Here is a 14,534-nt window from a genome sequence, read left to right on the forward strand (position 1 = left end):
CGACAGGTAAGAAAATTGGATTTCTATGGCAACGGACGTATCTAATCGGTCAATAGAGATCGAAGCCATTCATCAGAGCGCCAGGAACTAGCTCATCTGTCATGAACACTTGTAGACCTTCCTCAGTTAATATTTTTTTATCAATAAAAAGGTGTAGTTCTTTTCAGATCAAAATTTTGGTTCTGGATTTAATAACCATAGTTAAATTTATTGAAAGAGTAATTTGAATGGCAATGTTTGGCGAGGAACAATAGAAGGAAACCAGAGTTTCTAGTTGTGTCTACCATTTTCATAACCAAAGCTAGATAATATGCCAGCTTCAAAGTAAAACTAAATGCTTAGATGAAAACTAGTTGCATATCATATGTAAAATGATTCGTTAAGTAAACTTGGGATATGCATGTAGTTGTGAATGTGATGTTGAAACAAGTAGTTTTTTTTTTATTTAGAATACCCTAAAGTGTATGGAAATGTTTTTGCCAAATAAGCCTTTACTAATATAAAATGATCTTTTCACGCTTTATTTCCACGGAAGATATCAAGATACTGGTGTTTAAGTTCTGTTCTCTATATTTCAGACACACCATCTGAAAATGGTGATAGTACGAATGGACCAGTTAATTTATCGACGCCCCGTAGTACTGACAGTCCAATGGAAGAAGATAAAATGTTAAATCTTAGTTCTATTTCAAAGTCGCCAGTTCCTAGAAACGATAGGAAAAGACGAGCCAGCGACGACAGTAGTGTCGAAGTAAGAATTACGAACTTTTGAGTTGATTTGAAATGTTTAACTACTAATTTTACACATCGCGCAAAATTATGTGTGTGTGTGTGTGTGTGTGGTGACCTTTTGTAGAGGTTGGGTGTTCTAATAGAAGAATATTAGAAGATCATTCGAAATTTTTATGTGGTTTTTTTTGTCAAATATTTCGTGTTTCTTTTTAACGTGAAATTATAATTAAAATCGAGTATTAAATTGGTGACTAATAACCGATATGATACATTAATGAATAAATACACATAATATCGTGTGTAATAATATCCAAGGATTTTCTATGTTGTGTTTTTAGAGTTCAACAAAAACAAGTGAAGTAGAAGTAGGTGATGATCAAGATGGAAAAGACGACGATGATGACAATGATGATGACGACGATGAAAAAATTCCGGTCGGCAAAGAAATTGATCCTGAGAGATTAAAAGCTTTCAACGTAAGCGAATTTAAGTCCTCTATTGCTTTTAATAATATAATTATACTGACTTAGTACATTTATATTGGCCCAATATTACACTTTGATCATAGTTGTGTCTGTACAGGTGATGAATTCATCAAGCTTTAATGGAAACAATTCATGTACTCAGCTCTTAAGACAACGGTATTCATGTAAGGATATCTGCCGTAAGAAGAAAGTTTTAACAGTTGCCTTGTGCTATTTTTTGATAGGATATCAAGCAGGAATTGTTTGTTCCGAATTAAAATACGCTCATGGTCTCCATAAATTAAAGCTGTTACAAATCTCACGCGACCGGGCATTTGATTAACTTTTAGCACTATCAATATAAAAAAAAGATCAAATACTTTATTCAAATTTTGAAAAAAAATGCTGTTATTATTTTTCAATATTTGAAGTTTGGGTTCGATTAATAAGAAACAAATACCTATGCAATTTTAAGGTGTGGCCGATAGATATAATGTAAGACAATGACTGCCGTAAACTTAATTTAAATTGTTTTAGCTCAATATTTTAACATTAAGCGTACTCATTTTACATAACACATTTTCTGAAACTGGAAAGCTGTTAATAGATGTATTTTATATTACAGATTAATGAACAAGTTTTGGGTTGACTTGTGAAGATACCGTATGTGTAATGCGAACTTCAAATTTTTATTGCAGATGTTTGTAAGATTGTTTGTGGATGAAAATTTGGATAGGATGGTCCCTATATCAAAACAGCCGAAGGATAAAGTTCAGGCAATTCTTGAAGCATGTGACCGACAATTTCCGGAATTTCATGAAAGATCACGGAAGAGGATCAGAACCTACCTCAAATCATGCAGGAGAATGAGGCGAACAAAAGAACAAAATGGATGGGAACCGGTACGATTAAATCACAATGTATATCTGACATTTTTTTTTCTGGAGACAGGCTTGGCCTACCTCTTACAGTTTTCGTTTCAATTGTAATGTGACAATTTGATATTTGCCTTATAATTTTTTCACTATACATATTAGGTTATTTGAATGTCCATCCTAACACGTCAGAGAAAACAAATTAACACAGTTAGTCATTCTTGAGCCATATATTAGTTATATCCAACACTTTGGATGCATTTTGTCTTCAACAGCTGAGGCCAACACCACCACATCTGACATCGGCAGCAGCTGAAAGCCTTCTAAGCACAGCTTGTGAGAATGAGAGTAATAATGCCAAAAGGATGCGCATGGGATTAGAACCCCTACCGGTAAGGAAGACTTGATTATTTAAAAAAAAAATTACCGACATAATTTATTTAAGCCTTACCGCTGTAAAAAATGTTTTTCTTTTTTTTTATTCCCAGCTTCCTGTAGGTTTCTTAGGCACTTGGCTCAGGAAAAAATGTTCCCTAATACCTTACAAGGTTTATGGGTAGATTTTTAACCTGAGACAAGTGCCTGTGGTAGATTCCCCTTACCTAAACCAATACACAAAGTTCGTTGCAGATATTCATTATTTTTCCGCGTGTTTGATCTTCAGTTATATTCTATAATTGTAATGTTTAAGTACATATATATATATTATAGGCGTCTGTGATGAATGCAGCAAGGGAATCGTCCAGTAACCAGAGTCAGTCACAACCTTCTCAACCGACATCAACATCTCAGTCAACACCTACCACACACAAACAGACGACACCGCCACCAGCGCCCTCTACTATACAGGCCACTCAAAATAGATCATCTCCGGCTCCACAACCAACATCTACACCTCAGACAGACAGACACTCAACAAGTGGCAGTGATTTTTTAAGACACCAACCGCCTCCTCCTGCTTTTAGAGCGCCTCCGGAATTCCATTCGCCTTTCTTTCCCAATGGGAACGGACTTTTCCGTCCAGGTTTCCCCCCGACCTATCAACATCCAGCACACCATCATCCAACAGTGTTATCTCATAGCCCAATAACTCAAACTTCTGTTCAAAATGGTGAGCATTATTTAAACTTTTGCTTGTTTTAAATTATCAACTTGCTAATTTATTGTGTCATTTGTGCTTGGTTTTTGAATAATATACTTATAAATTTCTGTGGTTGGCTTTGTATCTGTAAAATACAAAATCATAAAACTAAACTTTGGTGCTTGAAGAAATTTTAGTTTCATTGGACTTTTATTTGCATTCCTCTTAAGCTGTCGAATTGTCAATTTAAACAACAGCATAAAATTTAATCTTTCCATTAATAAACCTTTCACAATTTCAGGACCGACAGATTTAAGCTTAAAGAAAAATTCCTCAAAAAATCAGCTAAGCTCCAGCGAAATCACAACTATAAAACAGCTTATTGCTGGATATCGTGAATCTGCCGCCTTCCTGTACAGATCGGCAGACGAACTTGAGCAATTACTTCTGCAACAAAACTAGTGGGAGAAAAAAAGACTGATATTTTTGGTATTTGAATAATGTGTTGTGTCATGACATTATGGTGCAATTTAGTTATAGCTGTATTTTTGCAGAATCTATGTCACAATATGAAAATATATATTTATTGTATAGCTAATATGTTATATGTTTATGTAATGTTGTGGGATGATCATTTGACACTGATGGTGTTTGATGTTGAAAGTAAGGATTATGAGTGCATCACAGGGCTACTCCCACTTATCTTGTAGTTAATCCTGAATATTGAATTTATTGGAACATTTACACATTGTGTATATCCCTAGTGTTGGTTTTACTTAATATGAAAGTTTTTTCCCCACAAATATCCAAACTAGTCCAGATGTAAATTGTAGAACTATTCAGTTGTAATAAAAAGAAAAGGAGGTCATTGTGTTTCTGGTGTGTTATCCGTATTTGTTTTTGTTATGAACTGTACTCGTATATCTGTAATCTACTTTGATTGGATCCTAGTCTTAAAACTATAGCATATACCTCGGTCTAGAAATTTACTACTTACAATCTAGCTAAATTGTATATAATGTCAATACCATTATTGGGTTCAGAAACTTTATTTTTATGAATAATCTGTATGTGCAGTAATCTTCTTCAATTTTGGAATCTTTTAAGGGGATTTGTGCAATATCAATGCTGTGATTTAATTATACATGTATATAAGACAAATCGTTTATGTTAGAAGATCATTACACCATTTTATTAAAATTAAACAGAATGATTTGGCACCATTTAATCACTATATTTTGTTTAACTTTGGCGTTATTTATCATTTGTTCTTATGATAGTGGACTACTATTGTGGAAATGAGATTTGTTTTTTTTTTAAGTAACACATGTTTTTGTCGAAGAAATTGTTCTGACATGGAAACTTACATGTTCCATGAATCATGTGCTCATTTGAATGTTATGTATGAACTTTTTTTATGTTGTTATTTATTATCATTCCATTGTTTATTTATTTATTCGTTGTTTTAAGTACTACTCTCCTTGCAAGTCATCTTTTTGTGTACTTGATCTCAAAAGTGCAATATACTTTACAATCAGTGGATATTAACAATTTATATTTATGTAATTTAATGTCACGTGAAAATAAAAAGAAGCTGATAAATATATTTGTTATTATTCTGTCATACACGTCCACGTCGCCCTGTACAGACAAGAAATACCACAACAAACCTACCCTCGAAAGTCAAAACGCTGAAATACTAGTGTAAGGGAAGTAATCATTAGATAATTCACAAGTTTTCATCGAAGTACTTATAATGTGGTCCTCCAGTAAAATAATAATGGAAAGAGTAAGTGAATTATTTATTTAAGGAGGGTAACTCAATTAGAATAAATCTGATTTTCATTAGGGTCCTCTAAAATAAATAAAAATTTAAACCACTATACAACATAAATACAATAACATATACAGTAATATAGGTTCTTTTCATTTACAGAAATAGACAGTTTTCTAAATCAATTTTCGAATGTAAAAAACTATTGAAAACAATATTTCTTAAATAAATCTAAAGATTAGAACATTTTATCTCTGCTGGTAGTTTATTCCAAATTTTATCAACCGAGAAATGGAAAAACCTTTTATAAACATTTGTATTATATGTCATTGCTTGATGAAAGACTTTATACTGTAAGGTTGACATTGATCTAGCATAAGTAAATAGACTGGCACTAATCCATTAACAATTGTGTACATTAATATAGATTTTGGTAATTTACTCGATCAAGAAATGATAACTATTTAATAGAGGAAAACATGAAAAAAAGATAACACAGAATAGTCACAACAATCTAATTTAATTCTAGGAACTCTTTTTAGCCACTTGATGAGTCTTGTTTTTAGACACAACACTGTTTTGAGTGCGTCAAAGTTAATGAAAAGTGTCTTTATGACAAAATTCTTCAAATATGTTCTTTGTGCCTCAATCAAAAGCATCAAGACGGTCGTAGCTGTAAGCACATTTGTAAATTGCTACATTTGAAAATGTTTATATTGCAATGAAATAAGCATACATGGGTGTGAAACTAGTATCCATCGAAATTTCAAATATGGTCCTCCTTGTACTAAAAGGGTTGATAATTATGATGGAATGAGTGGAATTAATATACATTTAGTAACCACTCTTAAAAAGAAATCAAGGGTAGTTTCTGATGGTATGAGTGGAATCATGGGTTACCACAATTAATGGTTAATCCAAATATAACACAAGGAATAAAGACGAAGCAATAAAACTGAAACTGAACAACAAGTGACATACATAATCCAAATAAAAATGTCACGCAGTTCACAATCAATCAGGCCTCCATAAAATAACTACAAGCGTTGACTACTGCTTTCTAGAATCATTTGCGTAGATGCTCATTGCATATCCGATGTAGTATGGAAAAGTAATTTTGATGAATGGAATAAATATGACTACGTGATTGGAATTGATATGGCACAGGGGAGTAGCTAGGCCTGTTTTAGTTGTACGCAAAATTACGGCGAGGGGTCTTGGGGGGGGGGGGGTCGCTCAAGGCCCCCAGTGTATCCGGCAAGGCAAAGCCATGAGGAAAACTCCTGAATTTTAACGATTTTGGAGCCAGTTTTTCAGAGCCTATACTACGTTCATGGTATGCATATGTGATAAATAACCTTTATTTCATCTTTAAAATGTGTCTTTATTTTTGTTACTTTTTCCGAAAGTACGCAATTGCGTATTTGCGTATAGGCAGCTACGCCCCTGTATGGGTACATGATGAAGACATACTATGTGATTTTAGTGTCGAGATAATGATGTCATCTTTGACATCTACTTCTAAATGCCTCAAAAACTGTACTTAGAGTCGATTTTGTAAAATATTCCTGGTAGCATTTAAAAAGACAGCTGTCAAAATACAACAATGATACTAGAATTTGAAATAAACAACCAAAATTTCTCAAAAAATGTATTCCAATATGTAACGTGCAAAAATTTCGTTGCTCCAGTTCGAACTCCAACACAGCTCCAGTTCCGTACCATTGCCGGCATGGAAGAGACTAATGCTCCGGAGAAACATGTGTACGTTACCTAGTTGGAGGAATCGGTCCGGAATTATTTTGTGATCACATTCTTCTAAAGTTACTGATAGATTGAATGATTTTAAAAGCGACCGACCTTTGTCAAAAAGTAAAAAATAACGTGCACAAGTAAAATTATAGATAAAACTTTTACATTTAACCAATTCTATATGTCAAAAAAATAACCCAACACTCAGAATCAGTTTTGACTCGCTATTATAGATGTATTATATACGGTATGTTACATGAAGCATAACCAAACCGGTTCTTTAAATATGAACATACAATAAGCTAAAAATACATTCCAACCAAGCACGTTATGTTTCTGGAATGGCAGAATCGTCCTTAGCTGGGAACGAGTTTGAATGGCATAAAGAAGCATCATCACTGGAAGAACTTAAAGACGGATTGCCGTTTATTTGTAAATACGAAGGTCAGCTTCAAGAAGGGACAAAACTCTACTCCAAACAACCAGTTATTTTGTTTAAGCTTTATCAGAAGAAAAAGGCATATGTTCGAACTATTTTTCGAGATCCATCAGGTCCATATTATGAAGTTGGACAAACTCTACAAATACCGGAAGATTTCGAAGGTAAATATAGAAACATGACGTACTTCTAACATTATAGTGTAATTATGAGTAGATTTTTTTACATCATTGTTTCTATCGAGGTTAAACTCAATTGTAATTTCAAATCAGCGATCTTAAGAAACAGATGAACTTGTGCATGTTTTCTGTTCGTTAATAATTCATCAAGTCATAATAACTGTTTTTAAAAAGATCAAAGTAGTCATTTGCTGAATCATTTTATCGATCGTTTGAATTTTTACGCTTCAAATAATCGTCAAATTGCAAAAATATGAGATAAGGAAAGTATGGGGATCCAATTTAAACGTTTCTAAACACAAGCTTATTGTTGTAAATGGTTAATATTGAACACTTTGATTTGTTTTTTAAATTTACCGTTCAGATGACGAAGTACATTTAATAAACACATAACCAAATTCGCGATGCATCGTTGCACGAGGTGCGCCAGTTTGCGAAATATTCAGATTCGATGTTGGTTTACATGGAACACATAGGTGAATTAACACAAAACATCCAACATTCTGCATAGTTGAACTACAAACTATTAGCAGGCCTTTCCCAATTTCTAAAATTTCAAATCGAAATTTAATTTAAAGATCTCCAGGTCGAAACTGTCTGTCAAATCATTCAAACTTTATCCACAATCATTGTATAAAGCATGCCCTAAGATACATGTCCCACTCAACTTGCTATATTTCTCAGTTGATAAGCTATATAGCTCAAGTCCTACAAGTTACCGCATAGACATCTCTGTGTCATGTAAAAGCGCGCTTAGTTTCTGGACACCTAGTCCCAGAGACACGTACATTAACATAAACGCCAAAGTCTTAGAATGAAATTTCAACAATTATGTTTGGTGCAGGAAACACTCGCCATGCACTACTAATTAAAGCCCTGAAGCACCTACACCTCTATCATTATGACACATGGCCAAATAGAGTTATTAGTACAAAAAGCAATACCACCAGACCACATAGTGACATCATTCCTCAGCAATGCATTATCGGAATTCCTATGCCATCGTTTCATTTGTATATGTCATCTCCGGGCTTGTGATGTCACCAGCTTTTAACCGTAATAAAAATACACGATACAATGTGTGATAGACCAGGACGGTTTCGGGGGTTATGCTACCCTGTTGTTAAAAGTTAAAAAATGAGCTGCAGATAATAGCCTGAAACATTGTAGTCCCTGCCGGAAACCTCTTTCTTCATATAACTTTTTTTTATCGGAAAGACTGCCCCCTTTTTGTAAATATATGGATCCGCCAGGCCATGCATGAAATATCTGAAGACAGATCTTCCAATTGGCATGCAGCATTGCTCTTTCTCATTTCTATGAACGATGACTATCATCTCGAAGATTTTCATTTCTAACTAAACATCAAATGGTTTTAACGTGTCTAAGAGTATTGCATTTGTAGGCAACTTTAATATTGAATATATATTTAAGATATATTCAATATAATATAATATAATATAATATAATATAATATAATATATAAGATATATTGAATATAATATATATACGATTGGTTTATTCGAGTAAATGCATAGAAATGAACAGGAACTGGTGAGATCAGAGGTCAACTAATTTTAATTGAATCGTTGTTAATACAAACCAAATTAATCAGCATATTTAGTTCACGGTAAAAGTTGTTTATTGGATTTGTCTATTAGCGTAAAGAGCATAGAATTAAATATGATATATAAGAAATACCTAACTATTTGCATTTGAACCTTAATGGGGTATACCAGTGTGACTATTTTTCTGCGGTAGCGTTAGATAATTTCAGATGCTAACATGCTTTACAAATCTAAAGACTCTGGCGACTGCTATATTAATTCTGATCTTCGATCTGAATTAATAAAAATGAATTGGAGAAATTCTATGCTATAGAAAAATTGACTATTAATAATTTTTGCATGGCACTGAACCAAGAATACCAAATCTGACGTGTGAATAAACGTAACCAACGTCTTTATTGAATAGTTAATTTTGTTTTGTTTTGAGAAAAGAAATATGATCAAAATACAAACCTTTATTACGTATGAATTGTTGTGTATAATGTAAGATTTTCTTTCCTTCAGAAAGTTTCTTGTATAAAAATACAAAATTTTTTGCATTGAAAAGGAATCGAAAAATAAAAAAATATATTGATTATAAGTACCATATACACGGTAATCACATTTTCTCTTTTTGAAATATTTTATTATTCTTTTTTCCAGGTTGGTTTGAATTGGTACCACCAGACTTTGGCAGAGTTAAGTTCTATGACACAATAGAAGGAATAGCTAAATCGATGCCAAATAAATTTTTCACAAGAACGAACGTGACAGGAATTAGAGAGGCAAAAGACGAGAATGGAGAACAGTTATATTTTCAACGAACAGTTTCTGCAGGAAAGGTCCTTAAATTTATCAGTACTTTCAACGCAAAATGGCAAACATCGGCCGAAACTGGGATACGAAAGAAAAAACGGAAGCAATGGACAACAAAAGAAGTAAAATATTTAAAATGTGTCGACACTGACCAACAAGAGATATTAATTCCACTATCCACCAAGGGTAAATTCCACCCTATTTACCAAACAGGCAATTCTGACACTAGTTGTGTTTTTAGGATAAAAGATATACTAAAGGATTTCACATTGCCAGTTAAAGTTAGATTAATATACGGTAAACCACCTGCCATGCCATGTATTTTTACCGGTATGCTAGTAGTTAAAAATAGTCGGACTGAAGAAGTCGTGGTCGGTAGCACCATAACATTCAAAAGACATGCGCTTTTTGAACTCCCGGTTTCACATCAGGTTAAGATTTACACGCTAAAATCAAACGACGAACTCAAAGAGAAAAAGTCTTACAAAGAAGCCAACCAATTGTGCCATACATATTCCGATTCTTATAGCTCATTAATAAAGCTTTCTCCAGATCTTGACACAAGACAAGAAATGATCCAACATATTCCAACAGTACAGCAAAATGATAGTCTGAAAACTTTAGATCTGATCACAAACATCAGTCTGACGGACGATGATCCGAGGGCAACATTCATGGAGACTTCTAGTGAATGTGACAGCCACAATGTAGCAGAACAATTTCTCACAAAAGGAACGCTTATAGAACTGACCGAACTCTCCAGCAGAACTTCAATGCAGTGCTGAATCGGACATCAGTATACTTTGAACTAAAGAAAACGACGTACAGTACTAATAATTTATCACACATTGAATTATTTGAAAAAAATATTTTTAATTCAAGAAATTTTAACAGATTCAAATAAATTGCATATTGCCTGTTAATTTTATCATCCAACAGGGTGATTTTAAGTTAATACTAGTACGTGTATGCTTCAGTTCTAGTAACTTGTGCTTTATCGTCTGCCATTAACGTTTTTATTGTTATTTATGTTATTTTTCATTAACTGACATATTGTCGAAGGATTTACACTGTATATTCTAGTCAACCTAGTGACGTGTCTCATTAAAATCTAACATTAGTTTAATTGTTTGTATTTACCCAAGAAACACTAGGCATTTTTGCAATTCAGATAGGGGTTGGGAAGAAACAAAAATCTACATGCTACATAGAAATGTATTCTTGGCATTACAACTTCTACTTTTACCATCAATAGGTAATGCTATGCCATAAATGTTTTCAAGAATAACCAAAATTATCCTTCAAAGGCGTTTAAATTTATAACAGATATGCCGACAAAAACCAGCTACTATAAGAATCTACAACTTGTCAGCTTAGTTCCTTAATTCATGTCGCTATAACTTTTGACTGTCGTCATATTTTTTCCCCTTAGAACACCTTAAACAGTGTTTTTCATACAACTTTCATTGGGACCATTTAAACTATTGTCTTATAACTTTTCACAAGGGACATCTTTATGTGGTGTCTGATCTAGAGCGTAGTTATGACGAACCTTCATTTCACTGGCGTATAGATCTGCAGTCTTGTCTAGATATTTTAGAGTATCAAGGTAAAGTTGGTGTCGATCGAAACTTGAATAATTCAATGCTTTGACAAATAAAGGCACAGGAGCAACTGGAAGTTCCAACAGCCTCTTATGTTCATCAATCGTACAAGCAACAATAGTATGATCCCTGACTAGTTCACAAACTTTGATGACATGTGTAAAGCCACAGGGTTTTGTAGGCGGTCTTCCATGTAATAATTTAAGGATAACCCCTTTAGCTAAGCCTGCTTTACACATATCTTTAATCCCGTAAGCATATCCAATATCTTCTATGTTGATGTGTTTTGATGTAGATTTTCTAACTTCTATCAAATAAAACATCCCTTCGGCATCAAACGGCAGTAAAGCATCTGTACCATCCTCCAGTTTACAGACAAGACAGCGGAGTAACTTTCGTTTCACAATCTTTTTATGATCAGTGAATCTAACAAAGTCCTCTCTAACGCTGTGAACCTTGAGAATACCAGGAGGAATATCTATCTTCAGATGTAAAGGTTCAGCTAGGTTACTGTTTGTAGTGTACATGTCTCTGATATAGCCGGATACGGATTTGTACGACAAGAATTTTTTAGGCATTATCCTGGCAATGTTGGATACTGTGGTTAGCGGTTTATCTCTGTCATCAATCAGCTGAAACCAACCTACAAACATATAGTGCATCCTCCTCTTATTTTGGGTTTCTATTCATCATTAGGTTTTCTCCTGTTTTTGTTTGGTATCATTTTTTGTGGGCCTCAGATTCACTTTTTTCGCCCATGTCCTTTTGACCTGAGAGTATTAGATATCGTTACCCTTGATTTCAGTAGTACTCCACCGTACACACAAAGCGTTCTCACTTACTAATTACCTATATCAGGTTTGAAGCTATACATTATTTAGCTTTTGTTTGATAAAGAATAGAATAAAATTATGAAAATTTCGCTCTAGAACTTCTCTTTTCTTGTTGTGATTTAAAGTATTCAATAGTGATCGATTCAAAGTCGAAATCAATAACTGTTTATAAAAGTCATGTTCCGTAAGAAAAATGTGGTTTCACAGGTATATCAAAACCATGCACGGAGTGTAACAGATGGGTGCAAACATCACATACATTTACTTTTACTCATTAGTTACTGTACAATTTAAATAACGACCCACTGTGAAAAAAAAGTATTGCTAAACCACAAAGACGTGATACCTAAAAATTCAGAGTTTACTACAAAATATTTCATTTCATAAAATGGTAAACCTACCATTGTATTCCATTGGCATTACAACTATTGGATCCTCCTTACACACGGCACCGGTGAGTACATCCACGGATGTCACATTTTTACAATAAACTTTTATATCACTCAATTCCTTGTACAATAACAGAGGTTTATGAATATCTAAAGGGCTCTCCTCTTCGATGTTTTCTCGCCACATTTTTACGATACATGGTAAACCCGATGCTTCGATGATGTCTTTTAAAGGCTGTGGTGTTTCTGTCCATGTAAACTGTATTTCGTTGTTAACTTCTACTGGTGTTGTTATTTCATCCTTCCGTTCCATTATTTGTCTTGTTTGTTTATAAATCGTTCCGCCTAGGACGTGTTGCATGTCTCACTAACTATGATCCCATTACGCGTAAATATTACATTCAATTAAACTTCAGTATATACCTTTATATATATAGACATAATTTCATCTATTTTGAAGTCATACTTAATTCAGTAATATTCGTCCAAGCATAACAGGAGATATTCAAAGGCTAGAGTAGAAAACAGTTGAAATAAAGCGTGTGAACTTTAAACTAACAAGAAAGTACAACTACATGTTAAAATGAAGTAAACATGATCAAAATGTAGAAAATATTTCTACTCTATCATTAAAAAGGTCGGCCATCAGCGAAATTATAGTCAGAAATCCACTAAACAAGTATTCTCGTATAGTATCGATCTGACGACAAGGTAAAGAAAAACAACATGGTAACAAAAGTATTCTACAATTTACAGATTAAACAGATTTTTAAAATAAACAAGAATTGTCTGAAAGCGTTTCACTTACATAAAATTCAATAAGCAGATGAATTTTTTTTTGTGTTATTGAACGTATATGTAATACTAGAAAATATAACAAACAATAGTGTACCATCATGAACGGTTGATTATTAGTTATCATCGGTCACCCTGATCTTATCTTGACAATTTCAATGATTTCAATTTCTATGACATAATGTCACGTTTAAATCAAGTTATGTCGACATTTAATGGGCATGGATAAAGAGAAAGTAATACCATATATACACAGTAGACTTATCAAAAGACATGTGCTTTTTTACGTATTTCATTTTAATTGTAGTGCGTGCTGTTTTTTTCTCTATTTTATAATTACAATAGGAATCATGCTGATCACAGGATCATACACATCACATAACCAGTAATACAAGTAAACTATACTATAGGAATCATGCTGATAGCATCACAGGATCATACACATCACATAACCAGCAATACAAGTAAACTATACTATAGGAATCATGCTGATCACAGGATCATACACATCACATAACCAGCAATACAAGTAAACTATACTATAGGAATCATGCTGATCACAGGATCATACACATCACATAACCAGCAATACAAGTAAACTATACAATAGGAATCATGCTGATCACAGGATCATACACATCACATAACCAGCAATACAAGTAAACTATACTATAGGAATCATGCTGATCACAGGATCATACACATCACATAACCAGCAATACAAGTAAACTATACAATAGGAATCATGCTGATCACAGGATCATACACATCACATAACCAGCAATACAAGTAAACTATACTATAGGAATCATGCTGATCACAGGATCATACACATCACATAACCAGCAATACAAGTAAACTATACTATAGGAATCATGCTGATCACAGGATCATACACATCACATAACCAGCAATACAACTATACTAATAATAATAACCTTTATCTTAAAAAGGCAAAAAAAACATGTACAAAATTTGGTCGAAAGTACTTAAAAAATGAAGAGATGTTTTCCTTTAAATAGTATTTCTGCAAATTTATAATGAACAAAAACTAGAATAAGATGAGTTATGACTAAATAGCCAATTTCAAAAGCACCGTCGTCCTACGTCACAGGGAAAGATGGGGTTTTAAACAATGCACTAGATAAAGATAAGATAAAGATATGATAAAGATGATTTATTCCTAAAGGACCTTTTGATAGAGCATAGAATTATCATTATTAATACGTATAGACACAATGTGATAGATAAAAG

At 33.4% G+C, this 14,534-nt stretch overlaps 3 protein-coding genes across 3 annotated transcripts in view; 2 read left to right on the forward strand and 1 right to left on the reverse strand.

The window, feature by feature from the left end:
• LOC148630175 (nucleolar protein 4-like) overlaps positions 1-4,754 on the forward strand; it is a 46,834-nt gene extending 42,080 nt beyond the window's left edge. Inside the window, exons 5-10 of the mRNA XM_088562435.1 lie at positions 579-751; positions 1,071-1,208; positions 1,895-2,098; positions 2,347-2,463; positions 2,783-3,182; positions 3,454-4,754. Coding sequence (XP_088418561.1) covers positions 579-751; positions 1,071-1,208; positions 1,895-2,098; positions 2,347-2,463; positions 2,783-3,182; positions 3,454-3,614 — 1,193 coding nt within the window. The 3' untranslated portion in view covers positions 3,615-4,754. The remainder of the gene's footprint in view (positions 1-578; positions 752-1,070; positions 1,209-1,894; positions 2,099-2,346; positions 2,464-2,782; positions 3,183-3,453) is intronic.
• Positions 4,755-6,941: 2,187 nt separating this feature from the next.
• On the forward strand, positions 6,942-10,780 carry LOC148630176 (uncharacterized). The gene is made up of 2 exons (XM_088562448.1): positions 6,942-7,281; positions 9,507-10,780. Exons 1-2 carry the CDS (start codon positions 7,020-7,022, stop codon positions 10,442-10,444), a joined length of 1,200 nt encoding a protein of 399 aa, XP_088418574.1. The 5' UTR covers positions 6,942-7,019; the 3' UTR covers positions 10,445-10,780.
• Positions 10,781-10,860: 80 nt separating this feature from the next.
• LOC148630177 (uncharacterized) lies at positions 10,861-13,199 on the reverse strand. The gene is made up of 2 exons (XM_088562464.1): positions 12,498-13,199; positions 10,861-11,906 (listed from the first exon to the last, which is right to left on the reverse strand). The coding sequence occupies exons 1-2, from the start codon at positions 12,844-12,846 to the stop codon at positions 11,149-11,151; spliced, it is 1,107 nt and encodes a 368-aa protein (XP_088418590.1). The 5' UTR covers positions 12,847-13,199; the 3' UTR covers positions 10,861-11,148.
• Between the last annotated feature and the right edge of the window lie 1,335 nt (positions 13,200-14,534).

The sequence above is a fragment of the Perna viridis genome, chromosome 1, assembly GCF_037379345.1.
Source record: "Perna viridis isolate PV_CMFRI_1.1 ecotype Kerala chromosome 1, ASM3737934v1, whole genome shotgun sequence".
Lineage (NCBI taxonomy): Eukaryota > Metazoa > Mollusca > Bivalvia > Mytilida > Mytilidae > Perna > Perna viridis.

Excerpts from the sequence above, each read along its gene's own strand:
- LOC148630176 (XM_088562448.1), top strand. The coding sequence starts at position 7,020 with ATGGCAGAATCGTCCTTAGCTGGGAACGAGTTTGAATGGCATAAAGAA. Across the intron at positions 7,282-9,506 it reads AATACCGGAAGATTTCGAAG|GTTGGTTTGAATTGGTACCA; the intron begins GTAAATATAGAA and ends TCTTTTTTCCAG.
- LOC148630177 (XM_088562464.1), bottom strand. The coding sequence starts at position 12,846 with ATGCAACACGTCCTAGGCGGAACGATTTATAAACAAACAAGACAAATA. Across the intron at positions 11,907-12,497 it reads AATGCCAATGGAATACAATG|GTTGGTTTCAGCTGATTGAT; the intron begins GTAGGTTTACCA and ends ATATGTTTGTAG.